General features: G+C 33.7%; 1 protein-coding gene across 2 annotated transcripts in view; it reads right to left on the bottom strand.

Annotated features, from left to right (window-relative positions):
• Positions 1-6,215: 6,215 nt before the first annotated feature.
• Positions 6,216-23,099, bottom strand: part of LOC149803082 (neuronal acetylcholine receptor subunit alpha-10-like) — a 191,868-nt gene continuing 174,984 nt past the window's right edge. For both annotated transcript variants that reach the window (XM_089952666.1, XM_089952667.1), the window contains exons 6-8: positions 17,275-17,361; positions 13,449-13,564; positions 6,216-12,179 (exon numbers count right to left, since the gene is read on the bottom strand). In XM_089952666.1, the coding sequence (XP_089808792.1) occupies positions 11,769-12,179; positions 13,449-13,564; positions 17,275-17,361 (614 nt within the window). In that variant the 3' untranslated portion in view covers positions 6,216-11,768. The remainder of the gene's footprint in view (positions 12,180-13,448; positions 13,565-17,274; positions 17,362-23,099) is intronic.

Genomic DNA, 23,099 nt, shown 5'->3' with positions numbered 1-23,099 from the left:
GTGCATCTGGAATATGCCAGGCGCATATTAAATGAACTGGCCGCTGAAGCCATTGTCGAGGAGGGAAGGATAAGAGAGGAGGAAAGAAGAAAAAAAGAAGAGGAGGAGAGAAGATATAAAGAAGAGGAGGAGGAAAAGGAGAGAAGAAAAAATTTCAGAATCCCAGAGAGTGAAAATTGGGATTCTGAAGCGACATATCCTGCCTCTTCTCTCTTCCCCCAAAAGGTAAAAAGTAACTGGGGGATAAGATGTGTATGTGGCGCCAGGCCTGGAAGGTGCCACCATTAACCAGGTGTCCATGAAGTTCCAAACAAAACAGCCCTTTTCAGGGCTACCCAATACTCTAGAAAAGAAATAACGATCGATTTGCCAATGTGTGTAGGTAGAGTAGTGTGAATATAAACACTAACTCTTTTTAAAAGATGTGAGGGTATGTGTTTGTGTGTTTGAGTGTTTGTAAGAGCTCAGGTATGTTTGTGTGAATAGTAGATTATGGGTTTCTTAGCGTATGTGGAGAGTATAGTTGGGGTTATATTATATGAAATGAAAAAGTAGGGGGATGTTTTCCTTCACGTCCGCGCGATGTTGGGTCATCATCTAGGTAAGATCCATTTTATGTTTTAGGGGGATGTTTTCCTTCACGTTCGCGCTTTTCGTATAAGAACCCACAGTATTAGTTGTTCAAACCATTCTGCAAAGAATACAAAGAAGATGGCGTCAAACCACCTTAACAAAATGGAAAAATTGCAAAACGTCATGGACAATTTAGGAATGTTTGAGCAAATGTTGGTTAACCTAAACGAGGATCACTACTCATATAGTCCCCATAGAGTGAAGATGGAGATAAACAATTTACGAAAAATGAAGGTAATCATTAGTGATCTGTTGAAAGAAATAAAGGAGGAAAAGGAGGATGAAGAGGAAAGGATAAGGATGAGAGAATGGAATGAAAAAATTGAAAAAGAAGAAGAAAATGAAAAGAGGAAGAAAGAAGAGGAGGAAGAGAAGAAGAAAGAAGAGGAGAAGAAAAAAAAGAAAGAGAAGAAGAGTGTAGGAGATAAAATAAGAACTTGGTGGAGGAAAAGAAGAAATTAGAAGAAAACCCAAAGGCCCTTTTCAGGGCCAGCCATATTTCTCGAAAAGAGATAGTCTTTGAATTGCCTACCCATTTTTTAATTTTTTTTAAATTTTAAAAAAAAAAAATCCCATGTTAAATTCCCCTTGTCCGTAAAGTGACCCACGATTTATTGCCATGTTCAATTCCCCTTGTCCGTAAAGTGACCCACGATTTATTGCTATGTTAAATTCCCTTGTCCGTAAAGTGACCCACGATTTTTCTCCATGTTAAATTTCCCTTGTCCGTAAAGTGACCCAGGGGTGTTTTTAATGCTAATTCCCATTGTCCGTAAAGCGCCCCCTTTCACTACTTCTGAGCTCGATTTATTTGACATGACACCGACGATGATACAATGCAAGAAACCCAATTGGTCGGATTTCATACCGTGTCGTCATTGATCACCTTCGCACCTATCAACTTTCTAACAGATATAACAGACCAAAGATTACATACATGTTGATGACTGTTAACGGTTCCAGAATGTCCAGATTATCAAAGTGGTTAACAATAATATAATCGTCAATGACAGAGTGACTACAGTCAATAGTTCAATGCATTGTTGACTTATAGAAAAGAAGCCAAGAACATACATCTGGATTTTTCTAAAGCATGGAAACGTGACACGTTGAAAATGATCAGTGACACAGAATTGTTGATGAAGGTCCTCACAATGTTGGATTTATCAACTGCTGAAAAAAGAAATTAAAAGAACAACAAGGGCACAGCTAAGAAAATTTAGATCAATTACATTTGGACATGTGGTTTCAAGTCAAGGGTTTGTTGAATGGAGTGGATTTATACATGTGATTGGATCCAAGTGGTAACCTGTTTCATTTGATAAATAACATTAAAGAGTACAAAACTATCATCGCGGTAGCCATGCTTTACATGCTCTGTCTGGAAATCTTACCTAAAGTGAGGAACGATATCAGTCAAACTCAGAGCAGAACGAAATTAAATCACCTTCTGCGACGAATTTCAAAGAACACAGTTACCAATTCTTCCTATGTCCTACAAGGATAGCTTCCAAAATGTTAGCTTATCAGTATCGTCAGTAATGCGGTCCTCAACGGATCCATCGATCAAACTCCGTTTGAGAGTTAACACTTCAAAATAACAAATTACGTCATGTGGGATTACCAAAGGCTGTGCACGAGAAAATTCTGAACCTAACCTTTCCCATAAAAAGTATTTGCTATCTTACTTGATACTGTTTGAAACCACAATACACTCAGGTACGAACAGTAACAACTGCTTTTCATACGATGATTATACAGGAAGATATTATTTTGGGGATCTGAATTCACTACAGACCAAAGTAGCGAGGAGAGAAATTTTAAACTCTATAAAATCGGTTCAATTCGTGTTGAACTTAGGTTGGCTGTAGCTCTGACTGACATAGACATGTGGATGTCATCTTGTATTCAAAATTTGACAATACTCTGGAAATGAACAGCTTGAAGGAATTCTAGAATATTAGATAAATAAGGAAAAGATGGAGTACGTACCTATGGAGATAAGAGATGAGCCACAAACCACAAGTGAGCAAGAAGACAAAAATATAGTCATTATGTCAAGATAGCTAGAACAAGTAGAACATTTAATGTTCAGTTTTGCTGGTACTTTGACAGGTGAATCACACGCATAGTCATGGAATGCTGGTTTGGATGTCAGATCAATCATCCAGTTCAAAAACAACATGACTGTCCTTTGATGATGAGTTCGAAAGCAAAATATGACAAGTATGTAGAAGAAGCATGGAGTCTCAGCTCAGAAGAAAAGATTTTAAGAAACGTATCATACAGACTTGCGTCAGCATTCCCATACCTCGGTTGACTTATGGAGACCAAACTCATTTAAACTCTCTTCCAAGAGAGGAGGAATATTCCATTGTTCAAGGAAAGAGTCTGATATGAAGTATGACAGTGTGTACACAGCTTCTATGAATCCTATGATATGTGTTAAAGACGAACACCCGCATCGAAAACCTATAGACGTTCAAGGTTATTTCGTCAATATAGACAACTGTTATCGACCAAGCACCCACTGGGTAACCATCTACGTTTTCACAATCATAGGGTAGAATAACTTGATTCTTATGGATTACATCCGTTCGAAGACATCTTTGCATTTATGAGCATAATTGTGTATATACTCAGTTCAGTAATGTGAGGTTACAAGGATCAGGTCCATGGAGTGTGAAGAATAGTTTCTGTATTTTCTTAAATAATACAGTCTTAGCTTTATTTTAAAATATTTGGTGACTTGTTGTGACAGGGAATGATCTAGAAGTGATGATATAAAAAGTTGGTTTTGTGAACATTATGGCTATCTATATTTTTAGGAATGAAACGTAATGTGTATCGATAGCAAAATGACATTGTATTAGAGATCTTTGGAAGTCCAGTCTGACTCCACAACATTGTTAACATTGTATATACGTTCATGTTTTAATGTTTTTGCTTTGGTTTTAGTAATTAAAGAGGAAGGACATGCCTAGCTCTTCATAGTTGATGTTTTCTTTACGGTGTTGATCAGAATAAACTAGTGTCTGATTTCATAAACATATTCTAATTTTTTTAATTATTTTTCTTTAGAAGTTGTCAAATATTATTTTTGCAATTGCTAAATTTGTCTGGACATTTTTAATAATCGTTAAATTTACTATGATTTGTGTATTAGTTTATTTTGTAAAAATTAATATTTGTTAATCGTTCACTTTTCAAAATATTTTTCTTTCAATTTGTAAAATTTCTTTATAATTTTAAATTCAATAATGGTTTGAAACTTCCAGTATTACTTTTTGTCTTGATCATACTTAGATATGATTCAGTCTCCGCTAAATCCATATGAGTTTTTGAATATTGGTTCTATATTATCTCTAGGCCGGAATGTTTACATTTGGTTCAGATTTGTTTTAGTCTCTGCTGAAGTATGTGACTGTTATGATGCCTTTTGGGCCAGGTTATCAGAAACTAATATTCTTGATTTTATTTCAGTCTCTGTTAAAGGCCATGACAATTGCAGAAGTTTAAAACGACTTTTAGTCGCGTTAATTTTAGTGTCATTTTGAGTTTCTTCCCTTGATTAAATGTATTTACACCATTCGTACAATGGTATAGACGATTTCCATATTGCTGAAAACTTCAACACGATCTAAGGTAAAGATAATGCTTTATATACACTCTTTGCCTGTATACATGTAGGCACTAGGCAGCATGTCACTTCAGAAGGCGTGCTGATAGCATAATGTAGGGTAATTTGTAGGAGATGATTGGATATTGATCATTACAAATGGGGTGTTGATGGTGTTGTGTCACTACACACGGCGTATTGATGGTATAGTGTGGAGCGTTGGATAGGAGATAACGTGGTCTTGGTGACTACACACGGTTTGTTGGATGGTGTATTTACATGGTAAAGTAGATAAAGGGGCATTGGTTTCTATACAAGGCGTTTTGATGGCATACTGTGGAATGCTGCATAGTAAATGACTCGGTATTTATCACTACACAAGGTGTGTTGATGTTATAGTGGTGGATAGTAGATCACTGAGTATTGGTCACTACATATGGCTGTTAAATAGTAATAAGAAAGGGGTTGATTAAAACTAGGTGTGTGTTGCATTTTAATAAAAAAGTGGTTGCTGGATAATAGTGTGTGTTGGAGAGTGAGGACGTGTGTTGGAAATTAGGTAATACTTTAATACAACATTTTCCCCTGACAACAAAAAGATATTCGGATTTTGTTTTCTTCAATAAACGTCATATGACAGAACGACGCAAAAAAAGGCAAAGCACTTTTTTGAAGAAAGGTAAATATGGGAGGCGCATGACGCCTTGTGAATGTCGTCGTTAACTATTTATTACGTTCTCATAACTATTTTTACATGTGTTTAAATTAAATAAAAGGTTGCATAGGTAATATATGGAAAGTTTCTTCTCCTGGTCAAATTTTTCAGAGATAAACTGTCTCACGTTTCGTTTACTTATATGCTTCACAACTTGCTTGATGTTGGTGTCAATACGCCAATTTTCATTCTTTCATGATATATATATATATATATATATATATATATATATATATATATATATATATATATATATATATATATATATATATACGATTCCCTACCAAATGCTCTGTAGATTTCTCTATGTAAATTGATGATCAGTGCTTAAGTAATACTTTAGTGTATGAAAATCCAAAACATTTGGAAAAGTGGACAAGTATACACATAATAGTTTTGATTATAATAAGAGAATCAATATTCATGTCTTAAAAATTTAAATATTTATCAATGTACTCAAAATTCAATTTTGCCATTTTACTTCTCGATGTTCAACATCTTTTCCATCTTGTTTAGGTATGTACGGCATGCACGTTTTCTATGGAAAAGGAGAAATACACCTGATGCCGTCTAGAGTACGTATGTAAAATATTTAAAAAAACATTTGTACAATCGACCAAAAAACGTTAAACTTTTCGATTGAGAGAGAGAGAGAGAGAGAGAGAGAGAGAGTACTTAATTTGTGATATGAGTAAAATAAGATATGGAAGACTGGAATATTTCAAATAGCCTGATGTATTTCTTTTGACATTTTTCTAAATGAAACAAAACGACAACAGTGTGCATAGGTGATATGATATGCTGACGTGCACTAAACACAACAATGCTTATGACTGCAGTATGTATAGTCTTATACATTATGATATAAACATAATACAAATACAACATATAATTGCTGATCGTAATGAAGGCATTTCCCTGAATTTGAACTCAAACCTTCATATGTTACCTACCTTTTATTTTTATAATATAAAAACATGCTTTTTGTTAAATAATTGTTGGATTTGATTGCGTCTAAACAACCTAAAATCTCACAAGCACAGAGTTTGGCAATATAACCGTAAAATGCACATTGAACAGAATTGTGTGTATATATATATATATATATATATATATATATATATATATATATATATATATATATATATATATATATATATATATATATATATATATATATATATATATATATATATGTATGTATGTATATAAACACACACACACACACACACACACACACACATATATATATATATATATATATATATATATATATATATATATATATATATATATATATATATATGGGAGATAACTTCATTTAATTCTGAGGGATCGAAGCCAGTTTTCTTCCCAATTAGTGGAGTCTCAGAAAATTCCGGTCCCGATATTATTTGGTTCGCGCTTGGATTTTATCATTTGCCAGAACAAAGATCTAGATCTTGCAGTATTGGTATAAAAAAGCATGATTCATTATACACGTATCAAAATAAATAACGTATTATTTTATTTTGAGCTGAATCAAAAGATATACTACGTTGGCACTATACGATGCTAAAATTGCCATTTGGCTTCTTTACTTTATGTTAATAAAAGAGCATATCTTAATAACCTTTGGACTCCTTCTGTTGAAACTTCATTGCCAACGTAGTAAATATCAAAATGTGATGCAATTAACTTTATTTTCTTATCTGCAATTTTTATTATGGATGTGAAAGTCCCATATTCCTATTTATCATCTCTCGTGGAGATTTGTATGTACAACCAGGAATATGCTGAAATAACGACAAACAATATCATATAAATTCTTGAAGAACATACATGAATGGGTTTCATATCAAATCAATACACCCATTTTAAAGAAGACATAACCTTCATAATAATGATAATGGTCTTAACCCCATTATGTTTCAAAATCTAATACATATTGTGCCTCCAGTAACAACATATGCTTCAATAATGAATAAGTAAAAATTATCTGTTTTTATTAATGTCCTGATGAAATAAATGTTCATTCTTATGTCAAATTATTTAATCTGTTGTTTGATTATCTCATAAAATAATTCATATTTGAACAGGAACCACAAAATCTATTGGGATGTGAAAAAGAATTTTAACGTCGTAATACCAAATTTGAAATGCATCAATCTTATTTTTTCTGAATATGTATAACATTGAACACAATACCCTGTATAATAAAACTAACCATTTTTAACAGCTTTGCGGTTGGTCTTGTAGCCTAAACAAATATAAATGCTTGACTTTTTATACAGATTATCAAAGCATTCACGACTTGTCATATTAACCTATCACTCTGTTATCAATGTTTGACAGTTATGTTGGATACATCAGAGACAAGGAAACGGTAAAAGCAATAAAAATCGAATAAATTAATGCTGGTTTAAAGAGTAAATTACCTTGACCATTTATTCTCTTAAGGATTATTCACAACCAATCATTTTTTTAGTGGCACACGGATTATATCATTGTAAAGAAATGCATCTGTTGACAGGAAAATGTATAAAAGAATCACCCGTAAGTATGTGAAAAAAGCGTATTCCATTTTTATGTAAAGATCATAATGTGATTTTCATTTTTCAAAACTGATTATACTTCATATCCTTTACCTTTCACCCAGATAACTTAATTTCTCTGTTGTTTTTTTTTAAAACTCCGCAAAATTTAGACATTTTTAAAACAAGACGAATACCACGGGTGTCCTTCGTTTGTTTGCGTAGCAGGATGTTGGACCGATTGATACGTGCTGCCACCTATCGAATTAAAGGGACGGTACTGACTACAATCCGTAATTGAAGTCCACAAGAGTCCAATGTGCAAGTTAGGCAAACTCTATATCGCATCGTACATTTCATTATAAAGCATAGATATCATGTGAAAATGCATCTAAGAGGCACATACAACGATCATGTCACTAAGTTAATTAACACTGAGTTCACTGATATATGACATTAAGGTGCATTGTTTGGCATAAAATAAATACTCATACCTGTAACAAAATCCTTGGACGCAAAGGTTAGTGCATCCTTGACAAATATAAGTGTGTAAAAAGAGAAACTTTATTTCTAATAATGTTACAACTGTATATGGTTTTCATGACCGTAACATTATAATTTGATAGCAATATCAATTTCATCGTCGCAATGCAACAATCGACATTTCGCTAAACTTCTTTTTAACCCGTGGTTGCCTGAGACAAACTTTTCGAGTTTTAGTGAATGCACATAAACAAAGAGCACCTTAAAAACAACGCAGACTTACACTATCCTACACATCAATAGAGTGCCAGTTATATCAGGAGAAAAAGAAACCTGATTTCCTCGTTCAAACTGCATGAAAGGCCTTCGTTGGGTCAACATTTCGAGAAATTTTTACCAGCGCTCGCTGTGATTGGTTAAGAATGTTTATGCATATTCAGATAAAACGAGTAACTGTTATTGCAGATTGCAGGCAACCACTGATTATAAGAGAGCATAGCGGTTTTCGTATATGGCTTGCGAAGATGTGGCAATTTCAACATTTAAATTTATTCATATTCGACTCCAATTGCAACATTAACACATATTGTCAAATAACATTGCTAATCCACGAAACAAAGCTTAGTTAACACTTTTTCAAACCCCCAAGAATGTCAATAAATCTTAATCCATACTTCATAACAATTCAAATGACCTTTATCGGTTCTTAATTTCTTCACCGATCTAATTGTGAAGTATGAAAAACAAATCTTCGTTGAAAGTAGTTAGTGTCCCAGGGACACATATTTCTAAATGAAGATTAAAAATTAAAAATTTGGTAGTATATTCAAATTTTGTATACTTTGCAAATATTCGTCCGTTGATAGAGTCGAAATTCGGTTTTTGGCTGACGTTGAAGTGAGGATTTCTTGAAAATTAGCCTTCCAATTCTAATTCTGTTTTGTCCTTGAAAATGAGCCATCCAATTCCAACGAACTTTTATTTGCCCGTGACAATATATCGTCCAGTTCCAACGGTATTTTGGTTGCCCTTGAAAATAAGGCGTCCATTCCATGATTTGTATTTCTAAAAGTTAACATGTGAAAAGAGTTCTCTCCTCTGACCAACAAAGATACCACATGATGATCATCAAACGAGAATTAACTCTCGTGCTCAAAGATGGGAAACAGACTCTTTAAGTATCTTCTCTACTATTATTTACGATAAAATTTTGGAAACTAAAATTCCTTTTCCTTGGTTTTGTCAATATTGTTCGTATACTGTCATCATCATCATCATCATCATCATCGCCTTGTCTTAGATATAATAAAGAAGTATACGCTCTTTTTTCTTGTTTTAGTCACAAATCGAACTTTGTCACAAGCGTATTAAGGTCAGTATACATACTCTCAGCAGAAAAGTTTTTTTTCTCACAATAACAGTATTCAAATGTAACAAAGTGCTTAAAAACATATAACTATAAGTGTAAAGAGTGGTGAAAATTCCATATTAAAGAGAAAGTTTATCCCCATTTTCAGTTCACGCATACATGCACACACGCAGACCAGGCACATGGTCATATTTTCCTGATAGTGTGACACCAACATAAAGAACACAGTTGCATGATTTAAAAACTATGTATATACATATTAAAGCAACATTGCAACCTGTCATATAGCTGTTTATTATTATAATGTGTTCATAGAATATACTTTCATGTTAAGTTACAGTAATCACACAAAATATGAAAGCTTTTATCTGTGAACAGGTCAACGCTCACATTATGTTACAGTAAACACAACAAAAAATTGTTCTCTGTGAACATGTAAGAGAACAATGCTCTACCATCTGAACTAAAGCGGTCCCACTTAGAGAACGAACGACATATTATTATTATTAGTAGTAGTAATAGTAGTAGTAGTAACAGTAGAAACAGTAGTAGAAGTAATAGTAGTAGTAGTAGTAGTAATAGTAGTAGTAGTGGCGTTGATGGTGCTTCTATTTAATGAGATTAGCTTTCTCAAAGGTCTCAAAGACCTAATGAATATGTACACGTAGGTCCTTGTAGGTGAATAAAATCAGGGCAGATGGTCATGAAATCCATGCATAAGTGCTACTTTAGACCTCTCTAGAGCTACTTAGGGATGTAGATGCGGCTGGGGTCGGGAAGAACAGAAAAAAGAAGAGCCTCAAGGTCCATTTATGCCTAATTAACTTAAATGGGCAACCTGAAGCCCCTTTTCTTAAACATTTGAGGTGCACGTGTGATATGAAGGAAATGTTTCTGCTTATAACTACGCTTACACTTCAGCAGAGAAACAATATTTTACATCGATAAATACTAAATACTATTTCTGCATGACAGGATTCTTGTTGTGCTTTGGATCACACACGCAATAAAGTCTTAAATTTACTTTCTACCCATGTTTCATCATAATTAATGGCGTTTCTCAGCTGCAGTTTCTGCTCATTGGTACAGATAGTTTAACGTTTCTTACCTTCTTCAAAATGCAGCACAATTCTCAAAAACAACATAAAATATGTCCATTTTGGGAGAGTTAATTATCCACTTCAAGTTCATATTTGTTTCTTGCTCCATGCTGATCCATGTGAATAATAAATTTCATTTTTTTCTGATTCCCAGTGCATTTTTGTGTGTTTGCTCTTGAACTTTAATTAACTCTAATTTTTTAGACGCAATGATTTTGTTTGAATTTATTGTACTCAAACCTACTTTTCATATTACACTTTCCTTTCTAACTGAAGAAGAGATTTGTACGCTTTTAATTGTTAACATTATTGATTTTAATGCTGTCTGGCATGTTTTTTGTCTCTATAAAGTTTAAATGCCAATGAAAAACCATGTTTCTAAAAGGTTTTTGTATTCTCTTTCTTTGTCGGCTGTCGGAAGAATGCTGTTGTTCACAATTGTCCGTACCGTATAGAAACATGCGCAATACAGACAGATTGTAGTACACATTTCTTTATATTTCGCTCAGAGCAGAAGTTAGACTTCCTCTAGAGGATGAAACAGAACGTACTAGACAAACATGGTCGTCGACAATTATCACCGAGGCACCTAGCATTTCCATAAATACACCTGAATATGTATTGAAATATTAACCATAATGCATGCCTTATTTCTTCAGAACAGACCATTACGCCATTTCTTTTTCTTTTGGTACTTAATATATGCTTGGAGATTTTTCTAATGACATAATTAGAGAATTGTTTCTTGGATTAAATCATATATTTATGAACACTTCCAAGAGGTTATGGTACGAGACCAGTCTGGTGGTGTCTATCAGTATTGCCATTGATTGCATATAAAGAGATTGATAGAAAAGGGAAAAGAAACGTACGACTAAGTTTAGTTTTGCCAAAGCGTTCTAATATTCTATAAGTTTTGATTATAATCTCGATTCTCTTACAGAAATTCGATATCGATACTCTCTGGAGAATCGCTATACTAACGGATTTTGAAAAAGCAAGAAAACACTCTTTATCAAATATTCTAATGTCTTTTGTGGATTTTTAAAAAAAAATTCGATTAAGACTATATTGAGACTGTTTGTAGTCGGGTTATTGTCGGTGAGACGCATCTTGTGTGATGCAAATTTAAATATAGCTTTCATTACGACGGGGAGCATTCCCACTCACTCGTTGTTCAAGTGGACATGTTTGGAACGTGTTGCATTTCTTTGATCTTTTAATATGAATGCAGGAAACATTCATATTCCAAATCTATGTTTTACAGGAAACACCGTTAAAGATCTGTTTAGGAGACACAGCTTTTATTGGTGCGACACATCCTATTTTTAAGATTCTAAGTGCTGAAAAATATAATAGGCATTACAACCGCCAGAGAAGTTAATATTGTAACGAGATACAGGGTGAAAAACATTCTGTCGAATATCAAACCAACAGCTTTCCACTCCTTTGCAAGTTTCTCCTTCCTGTCCTTATCATCCACTCGTTCTTTGTAGTTATACAAGAGATCTCGAATCTCTGTTAATTTTATGTCTATTTCTGCTAGTTGAGGATCAATTTCTATTTCATCCTTCTTTCTTTGAAGCATTTCCGATGATCCCTTCCAGTTTTTGCCCCATTTCCCATCTCCATTGACAAATCCAATCCCTGGAATCGCAGGGGGGATGAGCCTTTTTCTATCTGCATCCAAGAAAGGCTGTACCAGGTTTTCCATGCACATAATCCGGGCGCAGAACTGGAATACTATCTAAAAAGAATATATTCAGAATAAATATCCATCAGCAAGAGGAACACATGTTGGGTACACAGTCTTTTTCCGACCAAAATTATTGTAAAAATTAGTAAACCAATTTGCAATCTGCCAGAAGCACCAAAAACGGTTTCAAGACAAAGTTAATCGTCGTTATTAATAATACGAATTGCCGATAGGTTCTTTAATCCTAATTTCAAATCAATATCAAAGTCATATCTAAGTCTAAGTTAGATGGTCGACAAACGTACATTTGTATATCAAGAGAATGCATATTCTGGAGGGAAAAAAAATTAATTAAAAAAAAAACTGTAATAAAACAGTTACACAACATTATTGACTTCTTTATCATTATTTACAGAGCTTAGCACAAAAAAGGTGTGGACCTCTCGGAGTTTACGACAATCTTCGTCACACTTATTAGTAAAGCTACCTATTTAAAACGGGAGTTCTTCTATCGGAAAAATAAATCGCCTCGATTGAAATAATAAATTTTAAATAGTTATGCAAATTCCGTGTAATTTATATAACACAAAATGCCCCAACGACCTAATCGGTTGGACCAAGTCTTGCTAGTCGACTTTACCTGTATCAATGCAATTAGGTAAACTATTACACCTGTTGAGTGATGATATAGGTCAGCGGGCAAATGTAGAGTGTATTTGGCGATATTTGATTGACCCAGATCACGCTGAGCCATGTGGTCAGCAGTATATAACAAGTTTAGTTTGCGTATAGCGTTTTAAACATAGTCGTGTGACGGGTGATGGTAATCATGACGAACTTGACGCTTATACTGATGTTTTTTTTAGAAAGAAGTTGACAACTGTGTTAGTTCTTTTGATATAATACCCCAGAGGATGACGATTAAAACGTAAAACTGGTCGTCGGATTGCTGAGGTACATCTGAAGGGCACCTTCTATATTAAATTGCTTACATTGTCAAGCCTGATGGTAAACCAACAGATGAGGGTAAATCAACGACGGGGGCATGACAAGTGCCAGAGGTTAAACAATGCAGAACGGTAACCCAAACACAAAGGGTATGACAACGCCAGAGAGAATCTTTAGTGCGAGTTTCTAGTTTTATTAAAACGACAAAGATGGAGGGTAAAAGTGCTATACATGAGCTCTACATGTACGTCATATTAGGCACTTTCTGCCTTTGTCATTTGTGCATTAAATGATACTACATGCTCCCTCTGGCATTCTTTTACCCATAGTCTTCCTCGACAAATTCAACGATTTCTTCTGATGGGTCTTTACCTTTTTCAGAAGTCTTGGAACCTGCGATCTAGGTCCGTAGAAGGCAAGATAGACGACAAACACATTCAGGAATGTTGACATAGTAATGAGGACCATATTCAGGCAGTAGTATGTACCTGAAACATTTACCACAAAAGTTAACAGTTTCTTGAGCCTTCTATGCAATACTACTTGTATATATTTTCATATAGTACATCTAAAGGTAAGGAGTAAATACATGACTATATATGTGTGTGTGTGTGCCTCTGTGTGTGTGTGTGTACAATCAAATTGATATCATTTACATTCGTCTTTGATTTTTCAAGCACATTGGCATCATCATCAAGAATGCTCTTCAAGTAAATGCATATATATTGGCATCTCTACCACCGAATATATATATATATATGTGTGTGTGTGTGTGTGTGTGTGTGTATACGTATGTATGTATGCATGCATGCATGTATGTATGTATGTATGTATGCATAACTAACCACTCTCACAATCCAGCGATCTTCAGTTTGAAAACAGATCAAATGGAATGATTTCTTTTGTAACATCACATATGAATGACACCGAACAGAATGAGGATACTACAAAACAAAACATAGCACACAAACAAAAGCAGTGTTTGTCACACCAACGTCTACACGTTACAATATTTTACCACGTCATAATGCAACAGATGGAGCATAAACTGTTAATCTGCTCTTGAGGTGTATCAATAAAAAAATCTTGATTCTGAACTTCCTGATAAGGTCAACTCTCTTTCTCTGTATGCTGTCAACGATTCTCTTGACAAGGTCAAGTCTTTATGTGGGTATTCCCTCAAGGATCCTCCTGACAAGGTCAAGCGTCTTTCTGGGTATGCTCTCAGTGGTCCTCCTGACAAGGTCAAGTCTCTTTGTGGCTATGTCCTCGAGGATCCTCCTGACAAAATCAAGCCTTTTTCTTGGTTTGCTGTCAATGATCCTGCTGACAAGGACATGGCTGTTTCTGGGTATATGGAGGGCAGGTCGTGTCGGAACAATCAGGATCGCGCTGCTATTGATAACTTTCATGAAAACCTGGGTTAAACTAGTGCCCACGATTCATTCGTTATGGACATGAGTGGAAATACGAATCTTTATTCCATGACCTCCTCGCTACACATTCAGTAAATATATCTGGTCGAATATCTGATGTAAACTCCGTTCAACCTTGTGATTTGAATTCTTAAAGATGTATGAAGATAAATGAGCATCATTTATACAGCCAATCATTTCTCAGTTTGAACTAGCTTCAGAAAGAATCACTGTCTCTGTTTTACACGTGAGGAAGCAATCAAAATTACAGTACTGGAACCAAGAACAGACTTGACGTCAGACACTGACGTACTGCAGTTGCTTAAACGGCCTTAAGATTCATCACCTGTCACGCCCATACATATCATTCTGCACACCTCCCTAAACATAGCGACAGCTTCATATTCGAAGTCCTACCCATTTAGATGACTGAAAAATAGGCTTTAGTCACATACATTTACATAACTTGTTCAATCATTATCTTTATATTTCCGTTTATATTTTATGAATCAAGGTTACCATCTCTAAAGAAATAACTTGTAGAAAAGACGCAATTAGTATCTCACCAGGTAATGTAAAAGGAAATATCTTTCTAATTTAAGTTCGTAAAGTCTCATTTGGAAACATTATAAAGAAAATATTACATTGAATTCTTACTCTGTCCACCATGAAATTATGGTATATAACGAAATTTTACATGATGTTCAACCTTGGCACGAATTGATCCACTGGGCCAGATGATATTATTGCCGAATTATTACAGCCTTTTGATATATCCCTCTCAAACTAATCTCTGATATATTTGTATGATATTGACGTATTCTCTAGTTCCACGAAGCAAGCCAGAGTGTTTCCTATTCTTAATGGCAGACCCAAGAATGACTCATCAAAGTATAGAACTATTTCCATCATAACCATAATCAAATGCAAACTGAGAAACGCATTGCTACCAACCTGTTTCGTTATCTTAGTAAATAGAATCTACTACATGGGTATTAATACGGCTTGAGACAAATTCACACTTGTCAGACTCCCTTGATTAAGCTAACAGAGGAATATCTCGATGCTAATGACGTAGTTAAAATTACAGGGAATGTAGTTAAACATTTAAACAAGGTAATCGATATTTTTGAGAATGATATTCTTTTATAGAAATTAGCAGAATTTTCAGCTCGTACACACTCATGGCTCAAATCTTATCTGACAAAATTGGACTTGTTCAACTACAAAAAATGTTGCAGGTTATAGAAAGTGGTCAGTGACCTTGTAGCTGAATATTTATGAAATCTCAGAAAAAATTGTTAATACGTAGACAGGACCTTCGTTACTGTCCAAATTTCAGACTTTGATGTCTCCATCTTGCTTATCCTATTTCAATAAATCAATGGCTGTATCGAGCATTGCATCTTGGAATAGTATTCTTATTCATCTTACGTTAAATTCAAAACATTGTTTCATGGTTGCTTTCTAACTCAATAATAATATAATATATAATATGTAATATATTACGCATATAATTTGCTCTTCTTTTATTGTTTCAAATCGTCATGTCCTCAACTAGTATTTGTTTTAATTGACGTGTATACGAAATGTAGCATAAAACGATTTTTATGAGGACCATATGAAAGATTCACGGATACTGCTTTGTGTGGCATCCTCTTAAATACACTATTATTGAATTATTATTATTATTATTATTATTATTATTATTATTATTATTATTATTATTATTATTATTGGTCGATAGCAAGCGAAAGTGGGAAATTTTGATGCGATCATCAAAGAACAAAATGAAAGAAAAAATAAATAAATAATAGCACGTACGAAATGGAATTAAAGCCTTCAAATAAAAATAGTTCATCCTGTGCCTAAATGAATGTTTTATATCACTTATCCCCTAACTGAAAGTTTAATTTCATTTCATTTATACACTTATCTGATTATAACAACACAGTAAGGCTGAATTTTAAATCGTTCGTGATTGATTGATGCGGCAATTACAATTATTGGATTAAAATGTTCAAACTGTATTGAATTAAGAAAAAAAGTTAATAAAGTTAATTAGTTCCGATTTATTTTCGATGATTAATTCACTTCCGCTATAGAACAGGGAACTTAATCGATAAAGCCCCAACGGATGGATATATATATGGAACACAGCCACTAGGATATGCTACAGGGGGAATAAGTACTGTAAACTATAGTCCAACTAATTTAATCGCTCCCTTGAAACAAAAATACTGCCTTTTGTAAGTAATCTGTCAGAATAATTGAACGTGACTTAATCTCAACAAATTCTCGAAACACATAACACAAAGAGTAGTTGGAACATGGAAACCCTTTTTCATGATTTCTTGATTTTGAAGTGTTTATGTAGTGCTTGGGTATATAAAAACATACATTCCTTAAAATTCACTTGGACGTATAAAGTACCAAAACAGTATAAAAACCTATCAAATCACCTGTTCGATTAACTTTGTTCATTTATACTGTGTTTTCGTAATTGTTTATATCTTATATCAAGAGTGTAAAAAGATAATTGATTTGACTGTCCCCACCCCCTCGGACCCCAGCAGAATGTATCCGAAGTTCAATGAGTAAGAGAAAGAAAAATACAACGTAGTCTAGACCTTTTATTCATACTTTCATAATTGGAATTTAGAGTATAAGGAAAAACGGATCTAATAGGTTTTCAGTCATATGGTTTAGAAAATGAATACTTAGTGACAATTAGCGAAACAAAAGCCTAATTATCACAGTAAAAGGAAAAGATATTCACTTACCAAGAATAGGGATCGACCTTGCAGCAGGTGGCATATTTCCTTGAAATATTAGCAGCAATAAGAAGAAAGCCATGTAGATACTCATGCCTGCAAACGAAGATAAAACGTCAAGCAACTACATGTACGTACTATATAGACAAGATATACCTTTGCATTGTGAAGGTTGATCATGTATCTAAGGGAACAATATGACTGTGAAATAAGGGAGCCTTTTGCACATATTAAAGACAAAGTCTGATCAGATAATAAAAGAAATAACTAGACCTCCCCAAAAGTAAGTAAAATAAAAATAAAAATATAAAGATGATTGCAAATGGGTAATGACTGATTATTAAATATATGAAACGAGTTGAATGATGTCCAGCTTTTGCGAGCCTTGACGAGGGAAAACTGACATTATTTAACGAGTTTCATAACTTCAATATTAAATCATTACTGATTTGAGATTTTGTTTATCAAACATGTTTATTTTAATTCTTTAGACAAAAAGAAGAAGGAAGAAGTTCATTAATTCTGACTCAACGATGTACCTTTATTTGTTGCGCGCAAAAAATAGTCACAGACGCAGTTCTACAGCTATTAACTTTTATAAATAGAACATTTTACACAAACCAAATTATTTTTAATTAAAGAATGTCCACATATTTTGATACTGTTTCCGGTAGACAATTCTTATTAACAACTAAAGTATATTTAGTTTTACAACTAAACATTACATTGTTGGCATATTCATGTGAAAGGATGATTACGGAATAGAGAGAGTTCCAGATTTATGATAATGAATTTATGACGGAATATTTCCATTGTTTGATTTGGAACAGTAGAATATAGAAGACATAACAAAATTATGTTTAGAGTTGGAATTGCATTACATAAGAAATACTATTCACTAGCTCTTTGAGCTCTTTTACCGCATGAAAATGGTGTGGTTGGATACAATTCTGTCAGTTGGGAGATTGGTTTATTTCTACATTTTTCTTTGAACAGAGGTGGGTTCGTTTACTTCTGTACTTGTGTATAGAGCTTATTCCATGTCAAAAGTACACCTCCCACCCAAACCGCACATCCGTTATCAGCTGACCACAACCTTCGATTTTTTGTTGTTGTTGTTGTTGTTTGGGGGTTTAACGCCATTTTTAGAGCATGGTATGTCATACATATGTGTGGTAAGTTGACCATAATCAAATAGATATTACCATGTTTTTCCAATTTCATTTCGTGAATCGATTAGAAAAATGGCTGCCAAAATGTTCATTGTCATAGTAAAAACAAAAAGTTCCAGAAATCAGGATTAGGAAAATTTCCCACGATCGCAGCCAATCCGTAGTGAAAAGCCTGAGTAAGAATTTCATAAGCTTATTTGGACCAATCATAATCACACAAGGTGGTACGTTAACATGTTGTAATATAAAAAAAATATTAAACTGCACACACTAAAGGTAAAGTGTACGGACTATGTGATCAAGTAAAAAATCAATCATACCCAAATTTCTTCCTTGTCGCATTTTATTATCTGGGATATGTATTGAGATTTTGCAGCCCTCAGTAACAAGTTTTAAAGTTACGTACTTATTATGTAATAAGTCAACTCATTTGCATATGCACCCTTCTCAGGCATAACATGTCCATTGCATCATAAAATATTAAAAAAGTGATTTAAGGTAAATATGTATAACTGAAACTGTCGTAAGAAAAATCCACATCTACACCAACATTAGACAACAATTGTTTCCGCAAATCAAGTGTTCTTTCTTACAGGAATTTCGTGATTTTTGGCAGTGTTCAGGGCATGAACTTGGAGAGGAGTAAACGGAGTACACTTTACGAACCGTAGGAGTGTTTAAAGACTGATTCCGCTTTTTTCTTTAAAAACTTCAGCTTTTTCTAAAAGGATTCGAATATAACTTTGTCATAGTGAGTGAACGACACAACTCAAAATAACATTTTTGTGTTGACAACTTTGTAACTAATTCTTCTTCAAATACATACACGGTTCAAGTTTTACAACATGCTGTCTGGCATTAAATCAAAATCTGACTTACTCTTTGAAACATGTATTCGTTATTATCCATTAGATTATTAATACATCAGAGCGTTATTCTCCCTTATGAATTCAGATAAAACTTAATCATTTCACACAAGTGACTACAACTATATATTATATTCTGCATTTATAGCTTTCTTCATCTAGTCTAATATTATTATCTCAACCCTCAATGCTTTATACTCATTTATCATCACTGAAGTTTAATATCCGACGAGTTAAAAATTCTTTCGACTAGACCATTTCGCTCTCACATCATGACATAGTTGTTCGGTATTATGGGAAAGGGAAATGAAATCGTTACATTTTTTGAAGAATCGAATTATTTTAATAATGGCACCAGAGAGTAATAAGACGTATTTTTTGAATAATTAGGACGATGTTTGTATAACCATTGATAGTCTTTAATACGAAGCATATAGACTAGTTTATTGATTAAATACACAAGTGTGAAATACAGAAACTTATTGGCGAAAACAAGTTTTATTTTCATTCTTATATTTTCACATGTGAAAAATGAATCCTAATATTTTCAGATGCGAATATGGAAGATTTCCTATCATGCCATGTATCCATTGAGTCTATGTACCCAGATAAGATACATGCCATGTATCCATTGAGTATATGTACCCAGATAAGCTACATGTCATGTGTCCATTGAGTATGTGTACCCAGATAAGATACATGCCATGTATCCATTGAGTATATGTACCCAGATAAGATACATGCCATGTATCCATTGAGTATATGTACCCAGATAAGCTACATGTCATGTGTCCATTGAGTATGTGTACCCAGATAAGATACATGCCATGTATCCATTGAGTATATGTACCCAGATAAGCTACATGTCATGTGTCCATTGAGTATATGTACCCAGATAAGCTACATGTCATGTGTCCATTGAGTATATGTACCCAGATAAGCTACATGTCATGTGTCCATTGAGTATGTGTACCCAGATAAGATACATGCCATGTATCCATTGAGTATATGTACCCAGATAAGATACATGTCATGTGTCCATTGAGTATGTGTACCCAGATAAGATACATGCCATGTATCCATTGAGTATATGTACCCAGATAAGCTACATGCCATGTATCCATTGAGTATGTGTACCCAGATAAGATACATCTGCAGAAAATAGCGAGCACTTTGTGAGCTAGAACCAATAAATAGAAACTGTATTACATTTCAGAGACGGAAATAAAGTTTTGTCCTTACTTACTTGACAGTAATAATAGACCACACTGTGATGCATTGCTGAATCGAAGTTGTTTTGTAGTAAGATATATTCAAATAGCACACAAAATGTCAGAAATGTAATTTACTGCGACAGATTAGGTCAACCCTAGTTCAATTAAAATTATTCACAAAATAACTCTTCCAAAATAAACTGCAGTTCCTTAAAATGGCACGTGTGTGACCCCGACCCCTGTCATTTTAACCCCTTATTTCCTAAAATAATACAATGTCATCATTGTTTTACTTTATATTTGTTGCACTTACTTCCCCAGCATTAAGTGGTTAGTGTTAGGACTGGTCCGCCTAGTGACCGGATAATGTGACTGGGTGGGACATGATGTTACATATCTGTTCCTAAGTACAATACATCACTATAAACTGCCACACTGCAGACATCGTAGAGATATGACTACAATTATATATATTTTTATATATTTATCTTATTTTGTATTGTCGATTAGTTGCAAAACATACGATAATAAAATTCTGCTATATTTCAATCTAAATAGTTTATTACAGAGAGCGTGACTGGTTGCGAGGCAATGTCGTGGTCATTAAGTTCCGCAGTAGGAAGAAATCAGTATTCAAGTAATTATATTCAAGACATATTTCCGTTAAAAGTTAGTTTGTGTCACGAAATGTTATATGTATTTGCATATAATCGAATAGGCACATAAGGAGAAGGTCGGATGATTGGTATCGAAAATAAAACAACGTGATAAAATATAATCATGACGGATAGTTTGAAAAAAGTGGCATAAATAGAAGATATACTGCTATGGTATGTACGTTAATCCAAACAAACGAATAGAAGCTTTCAAATTACAATTAAGAAAGAATAGCTGTAAAAGTATGTTGATTATTCGTTATAAGAAATTTCCCAGCGTTCCAATATGTGAAGATTCTTGGAGAATTGAATTAGCAGAGAGAGCATACAATTGCTAAGAAAAGTAAAATATATTTTCAGTTCGAGGAAGCATTTATGCAATCATGTTTTAATCTGCGTGTAAACAATATAGACCTCTGTGAGCATAAAATAATGTATGCGGTATAAAGTATCCAGACCTCTATGAGCATGAAATAATATATACCGTTTAAACAATATTGACCTCTGTGAGCATGAAGTAATGTATGCGTTAAAAACAATACAGACCTCTATGAACATGAAATAATATATACCGTTTAAATAATAAAGACCTCTGTGAGCATGAAATAATGTATGCGGTATAAACAATACAGACCTCTATGAACATTAAATAATATATACCGTAGCAATAATATAGACCTCCTTATGTATGAAATAACATATGCGGTGTAAACAATACTCACATCCTTACGCATATGCGGTGTAAACAATACAGACATCCTTACGCATATGCGGTGTAAAAACATCCTTACGCATATGCGGTGTAAACAATACAGACATCCTTACACATATGCGGTGTAAAGCAACGAAAAACGTTCTTTATTCTTATTTAATAAATGAAGAAGTTATGATCCTGAAGTAACTAACATGTCTTAAAACATGTTGTAAAATTCATATGTCATCAAACATCCCAAACAATCGAGTAATTCATTAAAAGAAAAAACACTACTTACTCAGTAAAATGTTTCAGTCATGTTACAGATATACGTCATATATTGTCACATCTGTGTCTCACTTTTGTGTCTTGGTATACAATTAAAGATATGCAAATCGCATTCGTATTCTACTGATCGACGTTACGTTAACCTGAGTGACGAGACAAATATTTATCAATCACCTTGTCTAGACTTGGAAACAATTCCTGTTGCAAGCTGTTTTGACTTCAGCCATTAAAGTTGTTTCTTTATCAATATTCTCTAATCGAGTTGACATGAAGGTCTAACATGCCAATAAGCATGCATAACACACAAAAAACAATTTTCAGACATTATAGATATCAGAAATACATTTTCGACCCTGAAATTGTTTGCCCATTTTAAAACCAAAAATTGGCTCTAATACTTCAAAATTATGTCTTACAGATGAGACATTGTCATGTATTTATTTATGTTATTCTAATAGCTAGCATTTTAAATATTTGCTTTATATTTAAATGAACTGGATCCTTCCTTCCATCCGTAAGCAAAGAAAATTATAAACAGAAGATCTCAAATTTGTAACGAATTAATATTGAATTTATGAAACGAGCTGAATAGCGTTTAGCGTTTGCGAACCTTGTCTTTAATGAGTTTCATAAATTTAATATTTAATTATTGCCCATTTGAGATTCTTTTAATAACAGTTTTTTTTTTCTTCAGTAGAAATTATTTAGATAGAAAGAAGAACCAATAATTTCGTTCATTCTGACAGACGTTGTACCTTTCATTTGTTGTGCGTTGAAATAGTAAAAGTATATTATACATTTTTGATAACTATAAATCAAAGAATAAGCATCAATCCAAACAAACAGAAAATTTTACAAAAGACAAAACATTTGCCAACACAAAATGTCCAATGCGTGTGATGTCACATTATTTGATACGGTGCAGCACCGGTTTGAGCTGGCCT

The sequence above is a fragment of the Sinohyriopsis cumingii genome, chromosome 3 (genome assembly GCF_028554795.1).
Source record: "Sinohyriopsis cumingii isolate HCF-2022 chromosome 3, ASM2855479v2, whole genome shotgun sequence".
NCBI classification, from domain to species: Eukaryota; Metazoa; Mollusca; class Bivalvia; order Unionida; family Unionidae; genus Sinohyriopsis; species Sinohyriopsis cumingii.
The sequence above is the reverse complement of the archived record's forward strand: the minus strand, read 5'-3'. Positions and strand labels throughout refer to the sequence as shown.